General features: G+C 35.6%; 1 protein-coding gene and 1 pseudogene across 2 annotated transcripts in view; one reads left to right on the top strand and one right to left on the bottom strand.

Moving 5' to 3' along the window:
• Positions 1-20,449, bottom strand: part of LOC144377833 (uncharacterized) — a 37,350-nt gene extending 16,901 nt beyond the window's left edge. Inside the window, exons 1-7 of the mRNA XM_078050187.1 lie at positions 20,380-20,449; positions 15,994-16,084; positions 15,637-15,717; positions 11,947-12,029; positions 6,977-7,067; positions 4,999-5,097; positions 2,962-3,035 (exon numbers count right to left, since the gene is read on the bottom strand). Coding sequence (XP_077906313.1) covers positions 2,962-3,035; positions 4,999-5,097; positions 6,977-7,067; positions 11,947-11,976 — 294 coding nt within the window. The 5' untranslated portion in view covers positions 11,977-12,029; positions 15,637-15,717; positions 15,994-16,084; positions 20,380-20,449. The remainder of the gene's footprint in view (positions 1-2,961; positions 3,036-4,998; positions 5,098-6,976; positions 7,068-11,946; positions 12,030-15,636; positions 15,718-15,993; positions 16,085-20,379) is intronic.
• Positions 1-27,228, top strand: part of LOC120885658 (vesicle-trafficking protein SEC22b pseudogene) — a 168,910-nt pseudogene extending 141,682 nt beyond the window's left edge. The window contains exon 3 of the transcript XR_013439020.1: positions 27,147-27,228. The product of XR_013439020.1 is annotated as a vesicle-trafficking protein SEC22b pseudogene, transcript variant X2 (transcript). The remainder of the gene's footprint in view (positions 1-27,146) is intronic.
• The last annotated feature ends 628 nt before the right edge of the window (positions 27,229-27,856 follow it).

The raw sequence follows: 27,856 nt of genomic DNA, 5'->3' as shown, positions 1-27,856 counted from the left end.
TGCTCTACTGCTGAGCCATAACCCCAGCCTCTTCAGCACTGATTTTTAGCAATTTGGTTATTCTTGATAAACCATTATGGCAAAATGATTCCTCATATAGTGTATTAAAATACTGCCTTAAATCTTTCAAACATATAAAAGTTATAGCAGCAAGATCTTCTTAATTGTATAAAAAAAGATCTTATTTTAGAGAGATAATAGGAAGCTAATATAGATTCCTTTCAACTCAAATACAACATTTTCAGCAAAGGAGAGACTTGGATTTTTGCATGGTTTTCAAACAATGTTAAAAATACTGCCCAAAATCCTAGGCAGAATTAGACTGTGAGTGCAGGATCTTTTTCACTCTGGTTACCTCACAGAGGCTTTTTTCCTGGGATAACTGAAAAAACATATGTTCCTATTTCAACTTCTATCAGATGAAACCATGGCACAAAACAATAGTTAGGAGGCACCCAAAAGAAGAATTAATATGGGTTTTAAAAATAATCTGAGACCAGATCTGCTGAGAGCTCTGGGTAGCTGCAGCTTGGACCTGTGGTCTGACAAAGATTAAAAAGTCATGGTACTTTCATTGAAATGTGTTGTTTGAAGCTCTAAGCAGGCTGCAATCTAAAATCACAAATCAGCAGCCATACCAGGGATGGTAAACAATCTCAGCTGAGAGGCATTTGGAGATTTGTTCATATTTCCAACACACTGGTGCTTATAGAAAGTCTCCTGGGGATTACAATAAAATCCTCAGGGCACACACCTTGGAGAAGAGTCCCATTGTAGTAACTCTGTGTGCTGGATCAGAAACCACTGCAGGTCTTACAACTTCAAAACACAGAATCAACTCTCCTTACAGAATGGTGGAAGTTTACCCTGATCAAATGGTGTCAGGATAGTGATAATTAGAATGGGATGGAAATTCTCATCAGGAATACATGTGTTGTGCCTGTTGGATAGTTATTTTGAGTAGAGGTCCACAGAACACTATCTCTTGAAATGGTTATTTAGAATAATGACAGTGAAGGAGAAGTGCTTTTTGAAAATTCAAGTGACAGAAGAATCCAGCAGTGCTGGGGCATTATAAGGTATAATGGTGTTTGCCTTCAATTCCCAGAAGAAATCACAGATTCTGCAAGCAGATCATGCCTGCTCTGCTCCAATAGGTTGTAAGAAAACCCCTTAGAGATATGGACTCTTGCCCACCTCTACATCACTGACTATAGGAGCCCATCCTTGGAGTCTGCATTACTCAGTAGTTCCCAGGGTTCAAGGGCCAGAGTGTTTGTCAGTTTTCATGTTAGATGGGCCCACAGCCCTGTGTATATGAACAAGTACTAAGGGTGAGGATTTTCTTCAAATTGTAGAGTTCCCTCATTTCTCTGGGTGGGGTGGGGGAACCAATGAGCCTATGAGCTCAGCTTATTCATGCCAATAGCAGGTTAGGCCTTTTAGGGCTAGAGCAAATAAAGAGCTGGATTATTTTTGTTTCCCAGAAACCTCCCAAAATAGGTTTCTAAAATTAGAAATCCTGGACAAACTATCTTCTATAATGTTAGTATAAGGGAAATCTGAAGCTTTTGCTATTGTTGTTCTTGATATGTTTTTGTCTCCTATTGGTATAGAGTTTTTGCATTATTTTGTTTTTCACCTCCAATCTTATATTTTTTCTTAAAATTTCATTCCATTACACTCTCTCTCTCTCTCTCTCTCTCTCTCTCTCTCTCTCTCTCTCTCTCTCTCTCTCTGTGTGTGTGTGTGTGTGTGTGTGTGTGTGTGTGTGTGTGTGTTTGGGGGTGCTGTGCATTCACTATGAAGTGGCCAATTTAGTTCTCATTTAAAATTTTTCTTTTCAACTTTAGTTCATTTCCCCCTCATCTCCAGAATTTTGGTCTCTGTTATACTCACTTCTTTAACTTTCCTTCATTTTTAACAGAAGACCTAAAAATTATAACCAAGGCCTCTTTTGATTTGCCAGGTAAATATTGTTATTTCCTACTTCATCTCTTCTTTTTGTGGTGTTCTAGAGATGATTTTAAAAATACATTTTATTTACAGGTGTAAGTGTTTTTCAATAAACTGTGATCATTGTTGGGAGTTTATTGTCTACTCTCACAGAAATACCTGTGAGTGAAACTGCTATGTGAAAAATGCTGGTTTTAGAAACTGATAGTCAGATATAAGCCCTGCTCAGGACACATCCCAAAGAGAATCTTGAACACTACAAGGACCCACGTGTAATAGTGGATGAGTATCCATGCAAATGCATGTAAGTCCTTTAGATAGTAACACAGATCATATGAGAACAGGAGGCAAACAACCCTTCAGAATTTCATAATTTCCCAAAAATAGCATCCAAAATCTTTGGTCTAACCTCACATAAAGAGGTAAAGTAAACATTTTCATAATTTTATTGATTTCTTGCAGACAATGGATAGGAAACAGGTATTGTTTGTACATTATCAGAAAAATACCCATCCTGAGGTGTTCTCATTCCATAAGGAGAGAGTTTTGTTTCTTATTGGAGCCTGTTCCCTTCCTCAATGGAGACACTTGCAAACCTTGGCCCAGATGACAGGGAATGTGAAATTAAATGTTAAGCCTTTGGGAATTAAGCTGTTTTTTCCATGAATGGATTCAGTGAGTCATTGCCTTTAACGTGTTCTTAGTTTCAACTGGTTATTTCTAAGTCTCCAAGTTATCACTCTCCACTTATGGATGGCACCCAGATGCAAACACCAACATTCTTCAAAAATATAGGAACAATGCTAACATAAAGCTTACCTGTAATCACCTTGATTTCTAAAGCTATTTTTATATTAATGATCTGTTAACATCTTTACACTTAAATATTAAATTGTGATGTTTGGATCCCCAAAGAGTGTTCTATGAGTTCAATTCACTTGGCCTAATTGATCTACTGAGAATGAGAAAAATAGAAGTAATTTGGAATTTGACACATGTACATACCTGTTGTTTGCTGTGCCCAGCACATTTAAGTCCCCTTTGCTCTTCGTGTGATGATTTTCCCAAATGGGACTCTGCTGAAAAATGCACAAATGTATTAAACTACTTTAAAAATAATGTGAATGGCAATTAATCCAAGTAAAAAGGAACAGTAGTAATGATCCTATCATTTTATTTTCCTCAAGTATAATTTCAATCAAGCTTAATTTTAGGTGAATATATCTCGGATGTTTGAAATTTTTATTTTGTTTGCATGTAGGCCTAGGTATTTTATCCAGAAACATGTATGTCCTTGGCAAGAACTATTGTGTTTATACCAAATTCCCTTATTAATATTTGGAGACAGGGCATCTGTAAATACCAAAGTTGGCTTGAAACCTGACAGGGATCTGTCCTCAGCCTTTTAAGTACCTGCAATTATGGACATGTCCCTCTGAAGCCAGTACATATTGACATCAATTAGGGGTGATACACTGTGTCACTATGTACAATGCTAAAATAACTCACAGCTTGATCTACTTTAGATGAAAGTGAATTTCACAGAGAAAATTTTATATTTCTATGGAAATAGGAGGCATCAGAATTTTTACTATCTCTACTTTTACATATTATACTTAAAAATGTCCATTGTACATCATTTGTGATATCTTCCAAAAGTGATCACACTTACATCTTTATCAACAAATTTCATAGTTTTTAAAAATTTGTTTTGTTTCTTTTCTTTTTTACTATTAGGAATCAGTCTGTCTTGTGAAGCATCTATGTTATTCCTGATGTAAAGTCTTTTTTCTTTTGCTGGGGCTACAACAGACATTTTATAGCTTCCAAACTGGGTAATAAACATGTGACATGTAAAGTATTCATTTTCCTATCTACTTCCTCAATTCCTGGACTTGAGTGGACTACTTTTATATTATGTTGCAGTCAACATTTGTATTAATTTCCACCACAGTTGAGTTTGTGATAAGAGCCTTAGAAAACAGGTGCTAGTGATGATTTATATTTTAGAGATGGAGATAGTGGAGACTTCAGAAGTGAGATTACCCACCAGAGGCTAGAAATACTCAGAGCTGAAAGGCTGTACATAGAGACAGGGTTTAAATAGGAACATATTTTTTGATGATTTAGGGATTGGTGAGAGAAGAGCAAGAGGACAGTACAGGCAGATAGAGGGAACAAGATAGAGACTGTGCAGTAAAGAAATAAGAAGTGCAGTAAACTACAGCTAATGTGAATGTTGCTTTTCTTTACCAAGTAGTTTTTCTTATGGTAATATCTTCCTATGTTTAGGAAATTCCTTTAGGAAGAAGGTGGGCAATTTTCTGAATCTTGGATATATGAAACACACCAGAAAATGAGAGAGTTCTATGGGAGAGGTTCAGTGGGAGATCACTGCTTAGCATGTAAAAGGATCCTGTTCAGTGCCCAGCATTGAGAAGAATAGGAACAAACAAACCATGTCAAAGCAATATGAGCAAATGTTTCTTTGGTATATGCAAGTATATATTTGATTTACAACTCAGTCAAAATTTCTGGAAAACTGTACTCCAACAAATGGACATCTATGTGCAAAGAAGGGTCAATAAAAGCAGCAAAATGAATTAAATATGTGTGTTGAGTAAAGCCACAAAACTCAAAGTACTAGAACAAAATCAGGAATATGGGTTCAGTAATATTTACATAGTTGAGTTTCTAAAGGAAAAATCATTTTTGGAATGACCAATTATAGAAAGACATAGGTATATATACCAGTGTCAAGATGCAGAATGAACTGTAGTCAGAGGAGGAAAGAAGAAGCCTGAGAAATTCAATGTCAAAATGTGGCAGTACAAATCTTTAGTGAATCTTATCAGAATCATTTAATACATTTTATTACATTTCTTAATCCTTATTTGCCTTATAATTAATAATTCCAAAATTGTTATGAAATTCCCAGGGAAAATATAATTGTTTGCTCATCATGGAGAGTTTTCTGAGCAAATTAGCTCAGGTATAGGTGCTGAGAGCATCAGCTAACACCATATCAATGTTTGTTCATACCCATGTAGTAAAATGGGGTGTCATCTTTTCCTTTATCCACTTGTTTAACCACCATCAGTTTTATATTTTCTCTCTTGTATGAAGAAAGTGATATAAAATCTATGGGAAAAAAAGATGTATGATAAGGCACAAATGTTTCAGACAAGGCCATCCCAAAGAAAAATTTTTCTGAAAACTTGAAGAGTTATCAGATACCAATGAACCATTGTGTTTTAAATAAATTGGTAAATACACTAAGAGTAATAGTGTTAGTGTTTGAGGAGTAAACTGAATAAAAGTTTCTGGTTAAAATTTGAGTCTGGTGTGGCATATATAGACAGCTTTTTAAGGAATTGCACACAAGTCTCAGATCATCCCAAAATCTATCTGCTTTCTAGAGCTCAGAATTTATCTCAGTAATATGGTGAATTCCTGGCATGTCCAGGGACATGGTTTCTCACAAAAATCAGTAAAAGAATGATGAAAGCAACATATTAAGGCTGTTAATAAGAAATGTATAAATGAAAATATTAGACTTCTTTAAAGTAATGAATCCTTCAAAAATGCAATGTTGCTAATCTGAATGGCACATACGAATACCTCACACAATGTGGTGCCTACTAAATAAGAAGGGGAGAAATTGGTAGCTGTAGATTACCCTGATTCTTCCAGTTGCTACTGGTTCTTAGCATCTTAGAACCAGATTCTGACTTGAAAACCGACAAACTGAAGAGATCTGACTAGAATTGTCTCCATTTACTTGCATTTTCTACCTAAATGCTATTTCCTCCCTCACTTTCCCTTCCCTGTAGTTTTTCCAAAAATATCCATAAAGTGGGAGCTTCTCTTTTTCCATTTTACACCCTTTATATGGATCTTTGCCACTATTTGTTGCCTGCCAAAGTAACATATTTATCTTAGAAATATCATTTCTTCATCTTAGTCCTATGTCCTTTTCACATCTCAAGAGACATGCTCAGAATGAAAGCAAGATTTATGATTGCACTTGATCTGGTTGTGTCCTCAAACTGTAGGAATCAATAGCAGTTCTTGCATATTTCCCAAAAGGAGACACAATGCACAGATGCAAATCATGTTGTCTATACACTAGAATCATTGGAATCACCTTAGATTCTAACCGACAAGTAGAGGCAAGAGTTTGAAGATGGTGCGCAAAGGATGATTCCTCATAGTTGCAGAGTTCCAGTGTGAAATTTGTCATCTTCAAATTTGTCTAAGTTAATTTCAATGTATCTGTGGATTCCTCCCTAAAACTTCCCCACAAATTAAAATTCATAATGATGTATAATACCTTCATTGATCATTTTTCATTACTAATTTTAGATTAACTTTAGATATCTGTGGATTTTTGTCATGCTTACTTACCATTCATACTTCTTTCTACTTTTACATTTGGTGTTTCTGCACTATCATTTTGCCCTAGGCTGTATTAACATCTTGTATGTCATTAAATCATTTGGGGTAACTGAACTTAGCTCTGTGGCAACAGGTCTTCACTCCTCAATTTATTCCCAACTGTGAATAAGTCAAAAAGGGTGGGGAAGTTTTACTTTCCCCTTCACTCAACTTTGAGAATGGCAACATACAAATTCTTCCCACATTTTGAAAACCCTGTTCTTTTCCCTTTTCAAGTGTTGTTGAAATTTCCTACCCTCTCCTGACTACCATTTATTCTTTCTATTGTTTTTACTATGTGTGCCTTTCTCAGTCTTCACTCCTCCTTCTTCTGTGGTTTTTCTTATTTCAGATTTACCTGTGAGAGAAGCATGTATCAAATGCAACTCACAATGCAATTCCTTTAGCAGTACATTCAATTCAACCTGTGGCTGAAAAGCAATGAAATACACCATTTCTTATGTTTATTTAACCCTACTATTTATTTTAATAGACATATTCCTTGAATAAGTACTGTATGCCAGTGCTCATATTTTTTGGCCATGCCCTTTCCAATGTATTTTGTATTCTATATGGTTCTTACCTTGTCCATGTCCATTTATTTTCTTTGTGCTTGGTTCAAATTTACTGGATACACAAGCAGCACACACCTCTCGATGTTTCTCAGAATCACTCTGGTGAAAATAATGACAATAATAAGTTTCATATAGCTTTCTGCATCCCTATCTGACCATCATTATATTTATAGTAGGAAGACATTGCAATTGCAGATTACACCGTTACATTTTCTGCAACAATATTTTCATATGAGACACATTTTCACATGCTGTCCTGATGAAGCTGAGCTCCTCTCTTCATCTGGCTACTGATGGGGAACATCAGGAAGAATGAAAGAGGAAATGTGTTCTCTTACAACAAACTCACTGATATGCATATATCCCAAACAACTAACATCAGTGTTTAATTAGTAAGCTCTGCATTCTTACTCAAATCTAAAAATAGAGTAGAAAATTTATTTAAAATGCTTTTGTGAATTAGATTTCATGTTTAACAGATTCACTATTTCCAACAATGAAGGGCCAATTGTTTTATTCATTTATATGATATTTGTTATGATAAGACCCTTCCAATGGGTCACCTCCAGTAGGAAGAAAATACTCTTGGACTTGTTTCAGTTGAGTCTCCAGAGACTTCTAAATATTTGCCTCATTAAGCAAAATATTTAGATAGTCAAAATTTCATTTTAAAAGAAGAGAGCATCAATAAGAGAATGTGTCTATTTTGTATTCTATTTTGTTACATATCACAGAATGATTACAATTCATATTTTCATATTACACATAAAGAACACAATTTTTCATATCTCTGGTTTGTATAAAGTATAGTGCACATTTTATGTGAACAAAGAAGCACACTCAATTTGGTTAGAGTATGCAATACTTTTCATCAAAAAAGAAACTAATAGGAATTTCAAAATAGTAAGGCAGTAGAACAGCATCACACTGAGTTTCTTGACTGACTACTTTCAAAGTTTGGAATCAGAAAAACTGATGAATTTGCACAACGAATAGGACAGCCTGTGTGGAAATACTAGGGACCCTCAACAGGAATCAGTGACCAGATGAACATACATGTGCCTACACACCATGTAGGGTCACGTCACTCAGCTGACAGGCATTTCAAGTTCTTGTCCATATTATCACTACTGATATTGTAGACACCATCTTGGAAATTACAATAAAATCCTGAGGGTAAACACCTTTGAGAAGTGTTCCATTGTAGTACCTCTGTGGGCAACACAGTAATCATGGCTTTTTAAACAAGACATGCATTCATAGAAGAAATAGATGGCAACAGTGCCAGGGAAAACTAGTGATGTGCAAGCAATGAATTCCCCTTCTAGAGGATTGAGGAGTCTCACAAACCCAATTAGGCAATGGCAAAAAGCAAAAAAATAGGAAGTTCTCAAATCAGGAATTACAAATTGTTCACAGATATATCACATTTACACTAGAAAGCATTTTGGAGATTCCTCAGGATTCTAAGAATATGACTGCCATTTGACCCAACTTTTCTATTCCTCAATCAGAACTCCAGTGTACCAAAACCAGCATGCACATGTGATTTATGAATGTTGCTGTTTTAGCACTGCAAGTCAAGATTGTAAAGTTCTGGAACTAACTCTGATACCCCCCAACAGTAAAATGCATTAAAAAAAAACAAAGAGACACTTAGCACTGAATAAGTAGCAATGAATAAGTAGTAATATACTTATTCATGGTACCCCATTATGTCAAAATGAATCCCAATCCTTTATGTGAATTCAGCGCCCTAAAATATTCTAATATACAAAAGGCACAACAGCAAAATCTCCTTCAGTATATAAAGAAAAATAGTTTAGTACAAATAGGAAACTAATGTAGATTCCTCTCAGTTCAAATACAACATTCTAAGCAAAGGAGGGAGTTGAATTTTTTAAGGTGAATCAACCAGTATTCAAAATACTGCTAAATATTCTAGGCAATATTCAAGAGCCTCATCACCTAATGCACATTATCCATACATTTTTCCCAGATTTCAGAAAAAAATTTCATCACTATTTTTTAATAATATAGTCCTCTGAAACAGACAGTAGTTAATGGAGGTACTCACAACAAGTATTAGAGTGGTATAAACTGAAACTGAGACATAGATCTGTTGATAGCTCTGGGCTGCTACATTTTAGTTCTGTGGTCCGCCTGAAGATTAAAAGTTTCTGAAACTTTCACTGAAACATGTTGTTTGATTTTCTGTGACAGCAAGTGCCAAGGTTATGCCTGGTAAAAATTGCTCTCCTGTAAAACTACATACATGTGCATACACACCATGTATAGTCAAGCCACTCAATTGAGAGGCACTTCAAGTTTTTGTCCATATGATCACCATACTGATATTGTAGACACCATCCAGGGAATTACAATAAAATCCTGAGGGAAGACATCTTTGAGAAGTGTTCCATTGTAGTAACTCTGTGGGCAAGATCTGAAACCATTGCATGTTTGAACTTCCCAGATGCATAGCCAACTCTCCACACAGAATGGTGGAGGTTCACCCTCTTATATGTTCTCAGGATAGTGATAGGAATGAGCTGAAAATTCTCATCAGGAATACATGTGTTGTGTCTGTGGGACAGTTAGCTGCATAGTGTTTCATAGAGCACAGCCTCTTTAAATAGGTGGTTTAGAATAATGATAGTGAAGGAGACTGCTTTTTGAGAATTGAAGTGACACAAGAATCCAGCAGTGCTGGGGAATTGTCAGGTGCAATAGTATGTTCCTTAAGTTCCCAAAAGATTCTGCAAGAAGGCTATGACTGCCATGTTTCAATAAGTTGCCAGGAAACCCCTCAGAGACATGGAATCTTGCCCACCTTTAGACCATTGACTACAGGAATCCATCAGGTGGTCTGCATTACATACTGGTTCCTAGGCTCCATGAACCAGAGTGTTTACACATTAGATAGCCCCACATTTCTGAGTAGATTAACAAGTAATGGTGGTGAGATTCTCCTTGAAATTGCTAAGTTACCTCAGCATTCTCTGTATGTGGTAGGAGACAAAGGAGCAGAGAAGCTCAGCTTATTCATGCAAATAACAGGTTAGGACATTTGGAGTTAGAACAAATAAAGTGTTGAATAATATTTGTTTCCCAGAAACCCCCAAAGTTATGTGTGAGTAAAATTAGAAATCCTGGACAGAAAGAAATATCTTCTTTTCTACTGTGTTATTATTAGGGAATCTCAAAGCTTTTGCTATTATTGTTTTTGATATTTTTGTTTGATAATTTCTATGAGTTTTCCATGTTATTTATTTTTCTCTTTCTATTTATTTGAGAGATTTATTCCATTCATTCATTTTTTTTGTTAGCCAGAGAGAATTTTTATTCTCATTTTAAACCTTTTCATTTCTCATTTTTATTGCATTTTTTCCTCTTCTCCTATTCTGACTCTGCTTACTCTCACCACTTTCACTCTACTTACTTTTTTGAAATATGTTCCAATAATTATATTATAAGCAGGACATAATTATTTTGCAGGTTAACCTTGTTATTTCCTACTCCATCTCATCATTTTGTGCTGTTCTGGAGATCACTTAAAACATATATTTTATGTACAGTGGATACATATTTTGGTTTATGCTGTGATCATTATTGGAGTTTATTCTCTCCTGACAGGAGCCAACGTGAACTTGGTGTGAAGCAATTTGACTTAGAAGCCACTGGCTTCTTACAAAGCTGTGTCAGGTTCAGCACTGCACTGGAGATGAGTGGACCAGCTGGAGCCACACAGCTACACAGCCTTTCAGAGTTGGGTGTGGCCTGTCAAGATGCCAATCAATTTCATTGCTGCAAGAACCCTAACACACCAAAAGGCAATATTTCTCCTGCTAAAAACTTATCTCTGCCTTTGATCTACTCTCCCTTAAATAAACAACTTGATCCTTTTTCTAGTTGTTCAGTTCCAGCTTCTACTGGGATTGAGGAACATTTCAGGAGCTCTGCTTTTCTTTTCAAACTTAATTTCTGGCTCTGTCTCTTATTTCTTTACTAATTATTTGAGGCTTTCTTTTTTCCCAGGTGGCTTACACCTTCTGAGCAGGAAACTACCCTGGCAAGGTGATGGTGGCTCTGTGATACTCTTCCCTTACAGAGATACTTGTGAGTGAAAGTAACATGTTAAACATGCTCATTTTTCAGATGTGATCCTCATCTATAAACCCTGTCCAGGAAACATCCCAAAGAGAAACTTGCACACTACAAGTACCCAGGAGACACTATGGAACAGAAATCCATTCAAATGCATGGAAATCTACCATCTACTAACACAGACAACATGAGAACAGAGGAAAAATACACCTCTCAAATTTCATGATTTCTCAATAATTGCATCCAATGACTTAGGTCTAACAACAACTAGATACTAAGAAAAAATATGTTAAATAAGTGAATTGATTTCTTGAAGGGAAATGACATAAAATCAATAGAAATTGCATGTATATTAACAGAAAAGTACCCATCCTGAATCATTTTCCATTAACAGGCAGTTCTGTGTCTCATTTGAGTCTGGTATCTTCCTCAGTAAAGACACATGAATCCATGGAGAATAAAATATTTAACCTTGTCATGGGTGACAGCTAATGTGAAATTAAACACTGAGCCTTTGGGAATGAAGCTATTTTTACATGAATATGTTCAGCAGTCATTGTATGTGTGCATGATCCTAGTTTCAACTTATATGATATTCTCCAATTTATCATTCACCATTTAAGGCTGTCACATACATGAAAATGCAAACTTTATTGGAAAATATTAGTGCAATTGCTTGCATAAAGTTTATCTGGCATCCACCTTGATTGCTAAAGGTATTTTGATATTGATGACCAGTTACCTTCTCTGTACTTAAACATTTAATTACTATGTTTGGATTTTCAAAGAGTATTGTAGTAGGTCATTTCAATTGGCATCTGGAAGCAGAAAAAAGAAATGACCAGGAATTTAAATTGACACAAATGCCTACCTTTTGCTGGTGATGTGCAGTATTATCCATATCATAAAGCCTCTTCTGTTCTGCCTCAGATGATCTTTCCAAATTTGACTCTGCTGACAAATGCATAGATAAACTTAAAATACTTAAAAAATTTATGCAAAAGACAAATTATCCAAAGTATAAAAAGGAAAAGTACTAATAATCATATAATTTTATTTGTCCAGTTATATTTTTATTGAAGTTTTACTTTAGAAGAATATACATCATGTTTGAAATTTTTATTGCTGTTTGTGTGTGGGCCTATGTATTTTACCCCCAAACATGTGTATTCTTGGAAAATACTATAATACAAACTTCAGATCCCAAGTCTTTATACTGGGAGACAGGGTGTTTTTCAATTCCTGGGTTTGCTGGAAACCTGAGAGGCTGCCTCAGCCTCTGAAGTATCTGCAATTATGGATGTGTATCTCTGAACCCCATGCATACTGACATCATTGAAGAGTAATTTTACTGCTCCAATACCTCAGAAAACCACGTGGGGAGACACTAGGTATTTACCATGTATAATGCCTATAATAACTCACAACTTGTTCCATTCAAGTTGAATGAAAATTTCACAGTAAAAAAATTAAATTTCTATGTACACTATAATCATCACACTGTTTACTCTCTCTCTTCCTCAATTATTAACTTTTAAAAATCCATTGTACTTCATTGTGTTCCAAATAAATGATTGCATTTACACCTTAATAGAATGAATTCCATATTAGTTTTCTTTTTAGCTTCCATTTATTCTCATATATTTTTTCAATCAAAATTGCCTCTGTCTTGCAAAACATTCATGATTATGCCTGTTATTCCTGACATAAACTGGTTTTCTTTCCTTGGGAGTACCTCAGACAGATTACAACTGTTGTACTGAGTAATAAACATGTGAGCTGTAAAGTATACATTTTTCTACCCAGTTCATCAGTTACTGGACTTGAGAGGACTGCTTTTATATCATTTACTGTCAAAAGCTTTATTTATTTCCACCTGTAATTGAATTTGTGGCAAGAACTAGAGGAGAAAATAGGGGTCAGGGATGATGTCTTTTCTAGAGATAGAGATTAATTGCAACTTAAAAAGTGAGGTTATCTGCCAGAGGGAGGAAATGCTGAGGGTATGTGAGACTGTACATACACACAGGGCTTAAATGGAACATGCCTGACTGACTATAGGGATTGGCAAGGAGAACTGCCAGAGGACATCGCAGGCAGAGAGAGGGATCAAAATACACAGTGAGGAAACATTTGTATTAAGAAAGATTCTTAGTAAATTTAGGATGCTTGAAAATCCATGTTTTAGAGAGGTGTTATGGTCATATATGCACTATATGCATAAATAGTAAAACCAACCTCAATGTGATAAGCATGTGACCATGAATGGCATGTGCATGAATGGAGATGAAAAATAAGAAGGCAGCAGTGCACTAGAAAATTGATGCAGGCCTGATTGGATGGAATTTTTCCAAAAATACAGAGGGTATGTAATTTTCAGTGAGATTTATGGAACCCATTTTAAATAAATGAACAAGAAAGAAAGTGGCTTAGTGTGCTTTGAGATCCTGACTGTAATACAAGGTTTCAAATGAGATGTATAATAAAATGTAGGAACTGTGAATGTTGTTTTCATGTACCATATAGTTTCTTCTGTAAAAATATCTTCCTGTGTTGAAGGAACTCATTTAGGTGCTTGGTGCACAATTTTCTGAAACCTGGATTTAGAGAACCCACTAGAGAATTAGAGAAGTCTGTGGGAGAGGTTCAGTGAGACAGCAAATGCTTAGCATGCAAAAAGACCCTTTTTAGTAAAATAAATAAATAAAATATGTCATAGAATGATTAGCAAACACTTCATTGGTATGTGCAAGCATATTCTTGATTTACAACTCAGTTAAAATTTCTGGAAAACTGTTTGCCAATAAATAACACATTCATTTTATATAAAAGCAGTAAAATGAATTACATGTGTATTGAGTAAAGTCACAAGATTCAAAGTACTAAAACAAAACCAGGAATGTAGGTTCAGTAATATTTGCAGTTAAGTTTCTAAAGGAAAGATCATTTTTGAAATGATCAATTATACAATTATGTCGAGATGCAGAATGAACTGTATTTAAAGGAGGAAAGAAGACCCCTGAGAAATTCAATGTCAAAGCTTTTAAAATGTGGCAGTACACATCCTTAGTGAATCTTATCAGAATCTATTCATCCATTTTATTATAAGTACTTTTCCCATCCCTTATTTGCCTTATAATTAACAAGTCTAAAGTAGTGATATAAGTTCGGGGGAAGATATAATTTTTTGCTCATCATGGAGAGTTTTCTGATGTATGTGTTTACTGTCAGCTAACACCATCTGGGTGTTTATCCATACCCATGTGGGAAACTGATATATCTTCCTTTTCTGTATCAGGTGGCTCTACCAATACCAATTTTATTTTTCCTCTGTTGTGTGAAGAAAGTGATCCAACATTTATGAAAAAAAAGAAATATGATAAAACACAAAGGATTCTGATTAGTCCATCAAAAAATTGTTCTGAAATCTTGCAGAAATTGCAGATATCAATAAACTATTATGTTTTGAATAAATTAGTAAATAAAAGTAATGGTGTTGGTTTTTGAGGAGTAAACTGCATAAAGATTTCTGGTTCCAGTTTGAGTCTGATGTGGCATATCTACAAGGCTTATAAAGTATTTTCAAAAAAGTCCCAGTTCAGAACATTTGTCTTCTAGAGTTCAGAAGGTATCTCAGCAGTACTGTGGATTCTTGGCATGTAAGCAACATGGTTTCCCAACAAAGCACCAATAAAATAATGGCTTAAACAAAATATATTAATGATAAGAAAAGTATGAATGAAAATATTAGCTTTCTTTAAAACACTTAATTCTTCAAAAATTCAATGTCGCTCTTCTGAATGATATATATGGGTGCCTCACATGTTGTGGGGCCTGCTACATATGGAGGAGAGAAATTGGCAGCTTTAGGTTGCCCTTATTCTTCCAGGCCCCACTAGTTCTAATCATCTCTCCATCAGATATTGATATGAAATGAAACAAACTTTAAAGACCTGAAGAGTATTCTCTCCATTTACTCATATTTCCTAGCTAAATTTCATGATTCCTCCTTCATTATCCCTTCCCTTTAGCTTTTCAAAAAAAAACCCTAGAGTGGAGGCTTGTTTCTTTCCATTTTAAATTCTTTGAATAGATTTTTGCCACTTTCTTTCCTGGCAATGTAATAAATTTATCATAGAAATATAATTTCTTCATCTTAGACTTTTGAGTCCCTCTCAATTCTCAAGAGACATGTATAGAATGAACTCAATATTTATCCTTGCAATTGATCTGGTTGTGTCCTAAACTATAGGAACCCTTAGCTGTTCTTGCATATTTCTCAAAAGGACATGCATTCCCTGGCTGAAAAACATATTGCCTGACGAATCACTATAGAATGTAATGGACATAGAGAAGGAAAGACTTGCTCAGTCAGAATGAGATTTTGGACATGATACCCAAGAGATGATTCCTTACGTTTTCAGAGTTCCAGTGTGAAATATGTCAGCTTCCAATTACTCTAAGTTAATTTGAATATAGCTCTGGATTTTACCTTAGGATGTCCCTTCAAAGTCAAGTTTAGAAGAATCTGTAATCTTTTTCCAACATTAATTTTAGATACCTGTGGGTTTCGGGACTGCTCCACAACTATTTGTACTTCTTTCACCTTTTTCATTTGCTGTTTCTTCCCTGTGCTTTTGTCCTAGGGTATAGCAAAATGTTGTCACTAAATTTTGTACATGCCTTTAGATTTACCTGTGATAGAAGCATGTCTTAAATGCAACTCACAATTGTATTCATTTAGCAATACTCCCAATTTAACCAGTGAATGAGACCTAATAAGATGCCACTTCTTATCTTCCTTTTTCCTTGCTAGCTATTTAATAGACATATTCTTTGAACAATTACTTGATGCTAGTGCTCATATTTTTTTGGCAATAGTCTCTCTATTATATTTTGTATCCTATGTGTATCTTACCTTTTACATATCCTTTTATTCTTTTTTTTCTGGTTAAATGGAATGCACCAAATAGACAAGAAGTACACTCATTATCTTGCTCTGAATCACTCTGTTAAAAATAATGGCAATAATGAGTTACATATAGATTTCATCATCACTCTTTAGACACCACTATGTTCATAGATATGAAGTCATTGCAATTGGAGATAAGACCATTACATTTTGTGCAACAGTACTTTCCAAATGAGACACTATCTTATGCATTCCAGATGAAGCTGAGATGCTTTCTTCATCTGGCTTCTGCTGGGGTAAAACCAGGAAGAATTAAGAGAGACTGTGTTCCCTGATAACAAACACTGATATGCATATATCTAAAACAATTTAAATCAGTGCTTAACTAGCAAACATACACAGCAATACTATAAACATAACAGAAAATTTATTTAAAACTCTCTTGAGAAATGGACTTGATATTATACAGGTTCAACATTTAAAACAATAAAGGGCAATTTTTTAGTGTTAAAATTGATGTGTTAAGAGATTTTCAAATCTGTCACTTTGTGTAGAAATAAAACACACTTGGACTTGTTTGAGTCACAGAGCTTGAAAAACATGAATCTCATTTAGAAAAATATATATAGTCAAAAATTTATTTTAAAAAGAGAGAAATTCAGAATGAAAATGTGTCTATACTTTATGTAGATAAATGGGCACACTCAATTTGGTTAGAGTATGCAACACTTTTCATTGAAGAATAACTAAAAGGAATTCCAAGAAATTAAGACACTAGCAAAGTATCATGCTGTGTTTACTGTCTGAATATTTTCAAAGATTGGATCCAGGAAAATGGTTATAGGGCTGCATAATAAAAAAGACAGTCTGTGGGGGAAACACTGGAGTGCTATGACCCAGAGCCAGTCAACAGATAAAACACAGAATCATGGCTCTTAAAAAATGAAATTCATTTGTAGAAGGAATAGACTGCAGCTGTGCCAGGGAAAACTAACTGGGTAGAAGAGCGGAATCTCACCTCTGGTGAGCAGCAGAGAATCTCACCCACCCAATTAGGAAATGACAAAAAGCAAGAGAGAGTTCTCAAATCAGGAATTACAAATTGCCCACAGACATACCACATTTGGTCAACATCTAGCACTCAAGGAAATACCATCCAAAATTGCATTAACATTTTAGATTTCCCCAGTCAGAATGACATTTATCAAGTAGTTAAATAATAAGTGCAGTGCAGGATGTGGCAGGAAACTACAATCTTACACTATCAGACTTAAAATTAAGACTTCTATGCTGGAAATCATTATGGAGATTCCTTTGGATACTAGGAATATGACTGCCACATGACCCAGATTTCTCACTCCTTGATCTGAATCCCAATGTATGGAAATCAGTATGCACATGTTACATATGAAATTTGATGTTTTAGCACTACAAGTCAAAATTATAAAGTTATAGAACTAACTCTGATACCCATCAGTAGAAGAATAGAAAACAAAACATGTGGAGATACTTGCCCTGAGTTTGAGAAAATTAATTCTTCATGACACAACATTATGTCAAAATGAATACCCAAAGATATATGAAATCACTGTGTGTAGTGATTTTATAGTATATGAAATTTTAGAATATAAAATATAAAGTTGTAACAGAAAAATCTCCTTAATTTTATAAAGGAAAATATTTTAGAGCAAAATTAGGAAACTAATGTAGATTCCTCTCAATTCAAATATAACTTTTTCAGCAAAGGAGAGATTGGATTTTTGCATAGATATAAAGCTGAATTTGAATTACTGCCAAATCTCCCTGGCAGAGTTAGAGTACAAAAATATGATTCTCTTTTTGCTGACTACATTATATATATTTTCTTCTTGGAATACCCGAAAAATATACATTCATATTTTAAATTTTATGGGATGGACTTCTGGCAAAACAGTGGTTATGGAGGCACCCATAACAAGAATTAGGGTCATGTAAAAGAGAAACTGAGATATAGATATGCTGAGAGCTTTGGGAAGCTAGAACTTGTTCCTTTGGTCTGCCTAAAGAATAAAAGATCATGACACTTTCATTGAAACATATTGTTTGAAGTTGTGTGACATCATGTGCCAAAGTTATGTCTGGCAGAAAAATGCTCTCCTGCAGAACAACAAACTTGAGCAGACATGCCAGGTATAGTTAAGACACTCAGTTGAGAAGCATTTGGAGTCCTTATCCACATTTTCACCACACTGGAGCTTTAGAACTTTCCTGGGGATTGAATAAAATCCTGAGGTCAAACACCATTGAGAAAGGTCCCTACAATGTATATCTGTGGGAGAGATCTAAACCACTGCATGTCTAAACTTCTCAGTTGCATAGTCAACTATCTTCACAAAATGGTGAAGGTTATCCCTGATCCTATGATCTCAGGATAGTAATAGAAATGTCCTGAAAACTCTCATCATTCATGTGTTATGCCTGTTGGACAATTAGCAGCAGTGTGGAGGCGTAAAGAGCACTACCTCTTTAAATGGTAATTTAGAAAAATATTAGTGAGGGTAAAGTGCTTTTTTGAGAATTCAAGTGACAAAATATTCAAGGAGTGTTGGGCATTGTCAGATGCAATGGTGTTTTCCTTCAGTTCCCAAAAGAAATCACAGGTTCTGTAAGGATACCATGACTGCCATGCTCCAATAGGTTGCCAGGAAACCCCTCAGAGACACGGAATCTTGCCCACCTTTAGACCACTGACTGCAGGAATCCATCAGGTGGTCTGCATTACATACTAGTCCTCAGGCTCCATGAACCAGAGTATGTGTCAGGAAGTTCCCACATTAGATAGACCCATATGTCTGAATACATGAACTCCTACTGAGGGTGAGGGTTTTCTTCAAATTGCAAAGTTCCCTCAGCATTCTCTGTGTGTGGTGGGGGACAAAGGAGCAGAGGACATCTGCTTATTCATGCAAAATAACAGGTTAGGCCTTTGGGGGCTATAGAGCAAATAAAGAAATAGCTGGATAATATTTGTTTCCCAGAAACCCCCCAAAGTTATGTGTGTGTCTAAAATTAGAAATCCTATACAGAAATATCTTCTTTCTACTATCTTAACATTAGGAAGTCTTAAGCTTTTGCTATTGCTGTTCTTGATATATTTTTGTCCATTATTTGTATGGGTTTCCCATGATAATTCTATAATTCACATTCTATCTATTTTTTTTAATGACAGTTTTACTCCATTCTCTCTTCCTCCCCCCTGCCACCCTCACCCCCTCTCTGGTCACTATTGAGAGATCTTTTTTACTCTCATTTAAAATCCTTTCTTTTACCATTTTATTGCATTTTTTCCTTATCTCTTCTTCTGCCTATCTTTAGTCCCACCACTTTCACTCTTGTTATTTTTTTTAAAATGTGTTCTAATAATTGTATTATAAACAAGGCATCTTTTGTGGCCAGACAAATATTGTTATTTCCTTATCCTTTTCTTAATTTTGTGCTGTTATAGAGATCATTTGGAATACCTATTTTATATACAGTTGATAAATGTTTTGCTTTAAGCTCTGATCATTGTTGGAGTTTATTATCTCCTCTAACAGAAATTCTGGAGAATGAAAATTGCATGAATAACATGATAATTTTCACACATGGTACTCAGATATAAATTGTGCTCAGGACACATTCTAAAAGGAAACCTGCACACTACAAATACCCACACAAGAAGTATAAGAGAAGTCCATTCAAATGCATGCAAATCCACCACCTACTAACACAGACAACATAAGAAACAGAGGCAAAAAGACATGTCCAACATTTTATGATTTTCTAGTAATTGCATCCAATTTCCTAGGTCTAAAAACAACAAAGTAGATAAGATAAATATATTTAATAAGTGCATTAATTTCTTGCAGGAAAAGATATAAAATAGTTATTGTTTGTACATTAACAGAAAAGTAACCATCTTGAATTGTTCTGATTCTGTTAACATGCAATACTTTTAACCTCAGCATGGATAACAGGTAATAGGAAATTAAATGTCAAGACTTTGGGAATGAAATTATTTTATATGAATAGATTCAGTGGTCATTGCAATTATGTATGTTCCTAGTTTCCACTGGCTATTCCTAAGTCTCCAATTTATCAATAATCATTTAAGGATGTTACACAGAATAAAATGCAAACATTAGTCAAAAATATTAGTGTAGTTGCTATCATAAAAGTTTATCTGTAATCCACTTTGATTTCTAATGTTACTTTCATGTTCAAGACAAGTTAAATTCTCTATACTTAAATATTAAATTACAGTGTTTGGATTCCCAAACAGTATTTTACAGGGTCATTTCATTTGGCCTGATTTCCCTTCTGGAAGCAAGAAAATGAGAAGTAATCAGGCATTAAATTGATACACATGCATACCTCTAACTGCCAATGTCCAGTATCATCAGGCCTCTTCTGTTTTGCCTCTGATGAAATGTCCAAATGTGACTCTGCTGAAAAATGCACAGATTTACTTAAATTACTTAATAAATTAATGTGAAAAACATTAAAAGGAAGAGTAGTAATGATTATACAATTTTATTTTGTCAATTATACTTTTAAATTGAGTTTAATTTTAGGTGACTATACCTACTGTTTGAAATTGCTGGATTTTTTTTTGTAGGCCTGTGTATTCTACACAGGGACATGGGTATTCTTGGCAAATACTATAGCTCTTACTTCAAATTCCATGTCTTTATATTTGGAGACAGGGTGTCTGTGAAGTCCCTGGATTGCTGGTAACCTGACAAGGGCCTCCCTCTGCCTCTCAAGTACCTGCAAATCCAGATGTGCTCCTCTGAACGCAATACATACTGACATAACTTAGGAGTAGTTTTACTAACCCAATACTCCAGAACACCATTTGGGGAGACATTAGGTGTCACCATGCATAATCCCTATAATAACTCACATGTGGATCCACTAAAGGTGAAAATTTCACAGAATAAAATTTGCATTTCCTTGGAACAAGAAGCATCACATGGTTTACTATCTCTCTGTTCAAATATTAAGCTTTAAAATCCCATTGTCCTTCATTGTTGGTGTCCCATATAACTGATCACATTTACATCTTGATACAATGAAGTCCATGTTTTTTCTTTTTCACTCTCCTTTTCATTTCTTCTTCTTTCTTTTTATATTAGGAATCTCTGTCTTTTGAAAATTCCATAATTATGCCTGTTATTCTTGACATAATTTGGTTTTGCATTCCAGGGGGCTACCTGAGATGTTTTTCAGCTTCCCAACTCCATAATAAACATTTAACCATCAAATTATTTCTCTTCTGTTTAGTCCATCAGTTCCTGGATGTGAAGAAACTGCTTTTACATCATGTTGCTCTGAACAATTTTATTTATTTCCACATGTATTTAATTTTGTGGTAAGATCTAGAGGAGATAACAGGTGCCAGGGATGAAAACTTTTCTTGAGATAGTGATGAATGGAAATTTCAAAAGTGGGGTTATCATCCAGAGGCAGAAAATGCTGAGAGCATGAAAGGGTTTAAATGGAACATGTTTGAATACCATTATAGTGACTGGAAGGAGACCTGAGAGAGGACATTGCAGACATAGAGTGGGATCAACATAGAGAATGAGGCAAAATCTGTACTATGAAAGATTCCTAAGAAAGATAAGATGCTTGGACATCCATGTTCCAAAGAGGGCTGATGGTAATATGTGCAGAAAGTACAAAAATATCAGGACAAACCTCAATGATATAAGCAGGTGAACATGAGGGGTATGTGTATGAATGGAGATGAATAATGAGAATGTAGCATTGCATGAGATCATTGATGAAGCCTGATTGAAAAGAATGTTTCAAGAAATACAGAGGATAGAAAATTTTCAGTGAAAAAAATGCTGTTGGCAAACTAGGATCATTGGAGTCACCTAAGAACATAAAGCAAATGTAGAAGGAAAAAACTTCTGAGTAACAAGGAGAATATCCTAGCCCCAACTGAACATACACTACAGTTTGAGAGCTCCAGTGTAAATGCTGTTGGCATCCAATACCTCTAGCTTAACTTGAACATAGCCCTGGGATTCTCCCTAAGATGATCCACTCAAATGGAAGTTTAGAAGAAGATCAAATATTTCCAAATGTAATTTTAGCTATCTGGGAATTTGGGGACCAATCCGTAATCATTCCTATTTCTTTCCACTCTCCTAATTGGCGTTTCTGCTCTATAAAATCTTTGTACACACTAGCAAGATTTTATGTGTCATTATATTGTATACATGGATAAACAAACCTAGCAATATAGGATTCCTTCTTCACTCCTCAATTTGATTCCAACTGTGACTAAGTTAAGAAGGTTGGAAAATTTTCACTCTACACTTCATTCAGTTTGGGACCTGGCAACACAAATATGCTCCCCAGATTATCAAAAAGCTGCTCTTTTCCCTGCTCATATGTACCTGAGTGTCCTTGACTCCACTGACTACAGCTGCTGCCCCTTTCTTCATTGATACCCTGTAACTAATTAATGCCTGTCTCAGTGTTCATATCCTCTTCTTCTCTCTGACTTCTACTTTACTTTGATAGAATCATGTCTGAAAATGCAATTTCTAATTCAGAAACTTTAGCAATATCCCCAGTGTACATGTGAAAGAAACCTAATACCATATGACTCATTATATCTCTTTGTCCTTATCAGGTAATACATACTCTCCTTGAACAATTATAATATACTAGTGCTCCTGTATTAAGGCAATAGTCTCCGAAATGTATTTTGCAGTATTCATGACACTTACCTTCTGTATGTCCATTTATTCTGTTCTTGGCTCCTAAATCGGACTCACCAGATTCACTAGAAGCACAAACATCTGGAGGTTTCTCACACACACTCTGGAGAAAGTAATGCCAATAATGAGTTGCACAAAGATTTCATCAGTACCTTTATCTCATCACCATATGTCTATTTTTGAAATCATCCCAATTAGAAATTAGATAAGTGCATTTTAAGCAAGAATGTATGTATTAGTTTCACTGCCTTAGACACCTCAGATTAAGTGAGCTCTTATATCATTCTGGCTACTGATTGGATAAAACCAGGATGAGAGACAAAGGAACCCTGTTCCCTCAGAATATACACACTGACATTCATATACCCCCAAAACTAGCATCAGCATTTAATCAGTCAACCTTGCACTTCCAGCATTTCTAAGAATGCTGTAGAATTCTTCTTGGAAAGCCTTTTGTGAATTGCCCTTGATGTTCTAGAGCATTCAAATTTCATACCCTGAGTGGTCAATATTTTATTCTGAAAGTACGATACTTGGTAAGGTGAGAGTTTCAATTCTTTCACCTTGTGTAGGAATGGGAATCTGTTGTTCTTGCTTCATTTGATTAACCAGAGACTTCCAAAATTTAATGTATTTCAGCAAAGTATTTACCAAGTAAAAACTTTTTACTTTAAAAAAAGTATTATATACTGAGATAAATGTCTTGTTTAACATGAATATAACAGATCCACCCAAAACTTGGGTAGAATATGCAACACTTCCATTGAAGAAGAAAGTTAAGAGGTATTTCAAAAGATAAAGGTGACTCCCATGTCTTAAAAGCTGACAATTTGCAGAGGTGAAAGTCATTTGAACTGGTGCATAGCTGCTTGCTAAAAAAAAGAAGCTGTGGGAAAACACAGGAGAGACACAATGGAGAGCCTGTGACCAGATGAAACCAAGAAATATTAAGATACTCAAAGAGGAAATGCATTCATGGAGGAAATAGGATAAAGCCAGGGTAGGGAAAACTAGCTGGCTATGAGAGAGAAATATTCTGACTGGTGATCTGAGGAGAATCTCACCCACCCAATAAGGAAATGGAGAAAAGCAAGAGATAGACAGTTCTCAAAACAACAAATACAGGTTCACTAGGAATACATGAAAAATATATCTAGCATTCAGGAAAATACCATCCAAAACGCCATTGATATTTCAGCTCATGCCAGCCAGATAGGCATTCATCAAGGCTTTAAATAATAAAGAGGAGAGGATGTGGGTAAAAATGTAAAACCATACACTGTGAGGCCGAAAATCAGGACTTCCCATTTGAAAAGTAGTATGGAGAGGCAGCAGAAGAGTAGGAATATGAACACCATGTGCCCAGGATTCCCAAGCCTTCTTCTTATTCCCAATTTACATAGATTCTGTATACACATGAGACACTGGAACTTCAATATTTACAGTGGTTTCTATCACCATTAGAAAGATATGAATGAGCCCAGATGCACATCAACACAAAAATGGATAATAAACAGCTAGAAACATTACAATAAATTTGAGCAAACTATTTTTCCATGATACATCACCATGTCAAAATGAGTCCTCATATACCATAATAAATCACTGTCCTAAATAATTCTAAAATATAAAACTTGTAACACGCAAATCACTAAGATTATACAAGGATGGCATTTTAAAGCAAAAATGTAGGAAACTTATGTAGACTATTCTAAGGCCAAATACAATCATTTTAGCAAAGGTGAGACTTCTTTTTCCCCCACAATGTCAAAGAATATTTGATGAAATCCAAACCTTCCAGGCAGAATCTGAGTGTGTGTTTAGGAGCCTCTCCACTCATTTTAGTTTACCTAGGCTTTTTTCCTGGGATATAGAAAAAACACCACCCAGTTTCTTTTTAGCTATTCAAAGGCTAAACTTGACATAAAACAGTGGTTTGGAGGTACCCATAACCACAATCAGGTGAGAGCAGGTGATAAAGCAGACACAGAGTTGCTGAGAGAGCTGGGCACTTAGAGCATGGCCCTGTAGTCTATGTTAAGAATAGTAGTTTATGGCACTGTCATGGCATCATAGTGTGACAGCAAGGGCCAAGAATAACTCTGGTAGACAAAGGGCAGCCTGCACTACCATAAACATGAAATGAATACTAGGCATGTGCAACCCACCCTGCTGAGAATAATTTAGAACATTTATCCCCATTAACATCCCACAGGAAGTTAAAGCCACCCTCTTAAGAATTACAATATTGCCCTGAAGACATGGACTCTCAGTGGTGTCTCATCAGGAACCACTGCATCACTTACACCTCCATGATGCAGTAGCCAGGTATCCTCCCAGAATTTTACATGGTTATTCATCATATGGGCTCAGGATAGAGAGTGACAAGCATATGATGAAGACTCTCATCAGGAAGAGGTATGTTGCTGCTCTGGACGTTCTGTAGTGTAGATGATCACAGAGGCAAGGCCTCTTTCAAACTGGTGCTTTGGGAATAATGATAGTGAGCAAGAACTGCCAGTTGAGAATTTAAGGGACAGAAGATTCCAGAAGTGCTGGGGAACGATCAGGGAGAATGGTATTTTCACTGAGTTCTCAGAAGAAGCCACAGATTCTGAAAGCAGGCCATGTCTCTCATGCTCCAAGAGGTTGTAGGAAAAGCCTCAGTGACTTGGAATCATGCACGGTACAAGATGACTGAGTACAGAATTCCATAATTGGAGTCTGCACTACAGATTAGTCTCCAGCCTCCATGCCCACATTGTTAATTAGGCAATTTCTACATTGGATAGACCCATGTCTCTGAGTAAAGAATCCAACACTGAGAATGTATTTCCACAACATTTGCATCCCCTAAACCACACAAAGCCTTAGCTTTCCAAAATTAGTAATCCCGGACAGATATTTCTCCATTTCAGTTACATTACTTTTAGGTTTTTGTGAAGATTTCCTTGGTTTTGTTTATGCCTTTTGTGTAAAGGTAAAATTTCTAAGCTGATTCTAAGCTGCAAAAGCCTGAGTTAAAGTGTAAAAGACTGGACACTGTAAAGTCTCTAAATTGCAAGGCCTGTGCTAAAGAGTAAAAGACCAGGTATTGTTAAAATTCCTTGGCTACCCCTGGAACCTGTAATCCCTGTAGCTGTTATGACAATTCCTGAACTGCCCAGTAAATATTTCTCCTGCTTCCCTGGTTGTTTAATAGCTAAGGGCCCAAGTAACTCGGCACGTAAGCATCCACGTCCCAAAACCAATCAGTTTAAATGTGTACCCTGCTTAGGAGTGACCAATCACGCCTGCTCAGACTGTTCCCGCCTATGAATGTACTAATCCTGTCTCAGAGTTGTTGTTCAGTTTTCCCATGCCTCATGATGATTTGTTCTGATGTATGCAAAGCCCCCCCGCCCTCGCCAAAAAGGGTCCTTAAGCTCTGCTGGACCTCTGCTCTGGGCTCTGGGCTGCTCTATCTTCCTGAGTGAGCCTGGAACCTCAGCATGCTGAATTAATAAATCCCCTTTTGCCAATTGCAAGGAGCCAGTCTCTTGTGTGGTCTCCTTCTCCGACGCTCTGCCGGACCCTTACATTTGTTTGGCCTGATATTTCTAGGAATTTGCCCGTTTATACATATTTTGTAATATAGTTAATTTTCTAAGATATTTCACTCATTTTTGTTTTAGTTCTCTGATTCCTTTTCATTCTTATTTTAAATACTTTCCTATTCTCTTTTATATGGAATTTCATCCTCATTTCCTCTTCAGTCTCTAGTTATTATAACCAATTTCATTATCTTTTCTTTTTGAATTTTGTTATGATGATTTTATTGTCACTGAGGTTTTTTTTTATATTAATCAAGGTGCCCATTGGTATTTCCGATGAAGTTCGATTAATTACTAAGTATTATAGGAAATCATGTGAAATATACATTTTATTTGTATGATTTGCATGTTTTGCTTTAAGCTATGACTGTTCTCAGAGATTCATCTTTCCCCTTGTTGGGATGCTGGTGACTGAATATGTTAAACATGCTCATTTGGGAACTTGACGCTGAAACTGATGGCCTGACCTGAACACATCCTAAAGAAAAACTTGCACACTGAAAGCACACACGCATAACTTTAGAACTACAATCCTTGCAAAATCTCTTCCTAGGAATGCACACAACAGAAAAAAGAAAGAGGGGGGGGAATTAAGATACCACCAAATATTGTGAGTCCCCCATAAACTGCATTCAAGATTTTTTTACTAATGTTCACTTCAGAGGTACGATGAACATATTTAGTGATTTAGTTGATTTCTTGCATTATAAAGTCAATGAACTAGAAAGTTTTGTTTGCATGCTAACAGAATGGTACATCCTGAAACGAGGTGACTCCTTCAACAGGCCCTTTTGATTTCTCATTTTAGCCCGTTTCCTGCCTCAACATACATAGTGGAGTCAAGGGAGAATGGAATCTTTAAGACCAGCATGGATTAGTGGAAATGGGAAAGTAAAATTTTGAGCCTTTGGGAATGATGATCATTTAACAGAAATGTCTTCACTGGCCATTACAGGTTAAGTATTTTCCGAATTTGTTTGATCTTTCAGAGTATTAAATTTTTTCCTTATGCTATAAAGACGTCACCAAGAAGAAAACTGAAACAATATTCAAAAATTTTTCTCTATTGATATGAATTGAAGGTTACTTTGAAGATTCTGCTTTTGATTTCTAAAGCTATTTTCATATCCTATTATATTCTTTAGATTTAAATATTAAATTATGATGTTTGATTTCCACATAAGTCTTGTGTGAGGTCATTTTGTTTGGCATAATTTCCCTTCATAAGGAAAAAAAAAGAAAACATGAGTTAATATTGACAAATGTACAGACCTGCAGAATGCTCTTTTCAATGCCATGAGTCATTTCCTTCTCTGGTGAGGCTGACACATTCTCAGGAGACTCTGGGGATGAATGCACAGATGTACTTAAATTACTTAAAAGAGTTAGACTGAGTGAATTTCTAGCCAACAAAAACATAACTGTAAGAATCCTAAAATTTTATTTTCACAATATTTTCAAGTGAAGCTTAATTTTAGGTGAATGTTCATGTTTCTTGAATTTTTTTGATTGTTGCGT

This window comes from Ictidomys tridecemlineatus, chromosome 1 (assembly GCF_052094955.1).
Source record: "Ictidomys tridecemlineatus isolate mIctTri1 chromosome 1, mIctTri1.hap1, whole genome shotgun sequence".
Classification (NCBI taxonomy): Eukaryota; Metazoa; Chordata; class Mammalia; order Rodentia; family Sciuridae; genus Ictidomys; species Ictidomys tridecemlineatus.
Note: the sequence above shows the minus strand (reverse complement) of the source record. Positions and strands in the feature narration are given on the sequence as shown.